Below are 3,891 nucleotides of genomic sequence, written 5' to 3' on the forward strand. Positions count from 1 at the left end.
GATAAATGGATCACATCAATAATGCCGATAATCTAACAATACATTATGCGTGCTATAATATTGACGCGTATTCTATACCCTTTAAAACATTATCCATTTATTATCTGCTTTCCTTCCATGAATTCCACAACTCCGATGCTCTAAACAAGCATGACCCTGGGAGAAACACCATGTCTTGCCATGATCCTTTCAATTTGTAGGCCTCATCCCCCCTTGCGCCCGTTGCAATTCAACCGTCGCAGTTCGAGTCGAGTTCCCCGCTCCTTCCCGTTGTAGCCAGGGGAATTAAACCACATGGCATGGGAGAGAACGTGGCTGTCGATGGGATCCCCCTTCGAACAATAATATCCGTTGTTCTACAGAGTATATTACCTTGTTTAGTTACTATTACTACGTCAAAGTCAACAAAGCTTTTTTTCACCAAGGGAACCATGGGTAAAGTCAAAGCGTAGAAGCATGAAAGAACAAAAACAAGTTTCTACATCATTTCCTTTTTTTGTATGTTTATGTAATTCCGGATTGCCCGTTGTTGCTTATGTGCACTGAGTGTACAAGTCTGTGCATTGCGCGTGCGGGTGCGCGTACACACGGACACTTTTACTAGGTCGAAAAAAATAAGGGAAAGAGAGGCTATCGTCAGATCAGATCAGACCAGACCCAAGTATCTGAGTGGTCACGTCGGCTTCAGCCTTCTATGCTACCATTAGCCTGTGTATCCAACCGCTAAATGACTGTCATCAAGATTCTGTGGTCGGCGCTCCAAGCTATTGAAGTCTGTGCCGCTGCAGGGCCACGTTCATTTCATCTCAATCACAGCAATTAGCGTTTGATATTCCGCTAACAGATCTGCGCTTTGCTTTGTTAGGAATCCTCCTCGCGGCCCCTTACTCAATGCCCCCAAGTCCCAGCTCTGTTCAAAAAGGTTAACTAAAGATTTATTATTTCTTCCGATGCTAAGGGAAAGTGTCTCAGGCGACGTAAACATACGTTTTACCCTTTTGCTCTAGGTACAGACAGGGTGATAAAGATAGATCCGTCATTCATTCATTAATCAAGCAATCAATTAATTGTACGGCTTCTATACCGTCATATCACCTCGCTTACGTCCAACACTCCTATCGTCCTCCCTCGTACTCTGTAATTTGCTCAGAATAATATTAGAATGTGATGTATCTACAGTACCTGAGTACGTACCAGCCATGCACAGAAATAACAGTAATATGATGTGTAAGGCCCTGTCAAAGATCCAACCAGCAGATCATCACGCCCTTGTCCTTGTCCATCAAAATAGAGAGGTCCTACCCATGTCTGCCTGTCACGGATGTCGAAATATCCTCCCCAAGACACAAGCACAAGGCAGGCGGAGTAACAGCCCAAAGCGGTCTGTCCAGTCTTGACATGAGCAAGTAACACAACCCCAGGTTTACCCCTACCACACTTCATTCCCGTTTGGGCCACCTGCTACTCTTCTGGTCAGGTTCATGTTCCGCCATCACTCTTTTGTCTAAGGGGACCCAATCTCTCGGGGCATATTTTTATTCGTAATCGGACCTTGTGCTGTGCTGTGCCGTCGTACTGGGATGCATGCTGTCCTCTTCTCACCCACCCATGGGATCTTCTGCAACTGTACTATGTACAGTAGTATCCGTAAACCAAGGTTGCATTGTGATGTTATGATAAACAAATACAACCGACCGCGAGTCAACGACGTCACTTCGCTCGACAATATGGATCCCTTTTTTGAATGAATGAGACATGACCCGTTCATGCGTGCGTCAAAGACCCTTGCCTGCAAGTGCAAAATGCAGATGTGAATGTAAATGTGAATGGAGACCTGTCAAACCTATGTACATTGAGAACTGCCAAGTTGTCTATTGTTAACGAGTCTCTCGAATCCTAAAGCCAGGGATGGAGCTTTTGTTTCCTAGAGGTGCTAACTACCTACCTACCTAGTCCTCGGCATCCGCGGTCAGCATGACTAGTCGTTTAATCCTCCCTCGTGGCCAATCATGGTCCACTCTTTTCCCTCTCGTGGTGTCTGACTCTCAAACCAACAGCTTCTGGATGGAATAATGCTTGGAACTTGACTTGACAGGCTACGAGTCCTGCTTGATCTTCCTGGTACCTCCCCAATTCCACCTAGAATCTCCTTGTCTTGGCTTCCCTCGCCTCATCTCATCCACCCAAGCCTAATAGCTATTAGCCGGTGTTATTGCCGCAGAATAATGGATGTTATCCATCCAGTCCCATTCTCCCCGTCTAGACCATATCCTCATTCCCTTATTGGCCAATATACGTAGACATTAGAAAAATCGGTAAAAGCGTTCCCCCAAACTAATTTAGTTGCTGTCTTGAGAGGTAGCACGCACCGGGATCGCTTTATCATTCACATTGGGGGAGAAAATATAGTATCTTTGAATCTTGTGGTATTTGGTTGTTCGAGGCTCAAAGGCCTACGCTGTCTTGTTTTTGACAAGCTCAGCTTCAACTATCTCATCTGCCATCGACTCTAAGGTCGATTCCATCTTCTCCAGAAAAGTAATAAAAGTAATAAACGCCATGCAAGATGCTTCGCTAGGTTCTCGAGCCAGTTCCCACCTCTGCGCCGTCTAAAATGACCACAGCTCATTCCAACAAATAATTGGCAAGGTCCTCCGTTAAAGTAACAAATGGAAGAGAAGAAAAAACACATGATACACCGTACTTCCGGCGATACAAACTATCGCCATCAAGTTCCGCTTTTCCCCAGTTATCCGCAACGCCAATCCAGTAAATCCTTACACAGGTCCGCAAAGTGTTCCTATGACACCTCGTAGATCAGATTCATTCAGGTCGAGTTTTTGCAGCGCTCGTTTCGGCATTGCCTTCGAATTCGTCCCTCTTCGTATAACCATCTCGTCGTTTGAAGATAAATCCCTCATCCTCTGATCACCGATCCGTTAAACTCGAAGCTATGGCAACCCCTCTCGTGACGCTTCATGTTGCTGCGTACGCTAAAAGCCTTACCGCAGCCGGCATGTGGGCACTTGAAGGGCTTCTCTCCAGTGTGAGAGTGGCTGTGGATCCTAAGACTGCTGGGTCGGCTAAAGGCCTTGTTGCAAGTCGGGCAGATGTATCGATCCTGGCTTTGTGGGAAAGCTGCGGCACCGGTTGGGTTGAGGTAATGGTGATGCTGCCAAGGGTTTGAGCCTGATGGAGCAGGTGCTGGCATGGTTACTGGAGGAGGGTATGCCTGAGGGAGAGGTCGTTGGTAGTATGGGTTAAGCTCTGGAACTTGAGCACCTGAAGGGGGTGGAGGTGGTCGTGCCTGAGTATAGTAGGCGCCCACTGATGGAGGGTTGGTATATGTTGAAGGATGAGGTTGCTGAGTATAAGAAGCTGGGGCGGGAGGAGTTGCTCGAGGAATAGCAGGTGCCGGTGCCTGACGTTGTGCGTCGGCTTCTAGCGGAGGAGTGGTCTCGTAATAGTATGCTCTTGGGACAGCACCTGGGTAAGGCTGGCTGGAGTGCTTCCTTGTAGGAGAGCTGTAACTCTCGAATGAAGTGTCTGTGCTCATAGGCGGTGTTGGGGGAAGGCCTCGATGCGATGACCTGGCCCATTCTGATCCACCTCGGCTGTGAGAAGGAGCAACTATGTAATGGTAAGTCAACTATGTTTGTGGTCATCTGAAGTTGTAAGTAACTAACCTTCAAATCGAGGAGAATGTTGCCGGGAAGTAGGCGAGGATTCGCTTGTGGGAGAACCAGCGTCGGCCAAACCCAAAAGGTTGGAGATGGAAGGCAGAGAGCACTTTTGTTCCTCCATTGGGGGCGAAGGAGGTGAGTAAAGATTGCGGCGGGTTTCTTGTTGCGTGTATTGGTTAGGCATAAAAGATGCAGTTGTGGTATGCAT

General features: G+C 47.4%; 1 protein-coding gene across 1 annotated transcript; it reads right to left on the minus strand.

Moving 5' to 3' along the window:
* Positions 1 to 2,917: 2,917 nt before the first annotated feature.
* FSST1_000616 (C2H2-type zinc finger protein) lies at positions 2,918 to 3,891 on the minus strand (the record flags this gene model as incomplete). Its single annotated transcript, XM_083232507.1, has 2 exons — positions 2,918 to 3,630; positions 3,687 to 3,891. The coding sequence occupies 2 exons, from the start codon at positions 3,889 to 3,891 to the stop codon at positions 2,918 to 2,920; spliced, it is 918 nt and encodes a 305-aa protein (XP_083090798.1).

Source organism: Fusarium sambucinum, chromosome IV, assembly GCF_050947815.1.
Source record: "Fusarium sambucinum isolate potato_lamoka chromosome IV, whole genome shotgun sequence".
NCBI lineage: Eukaryota > Fungi > Ascomycota > Sordariomycetes > Hypocreales > Nectriaceae > Fusarium > Fusarium sambucinum.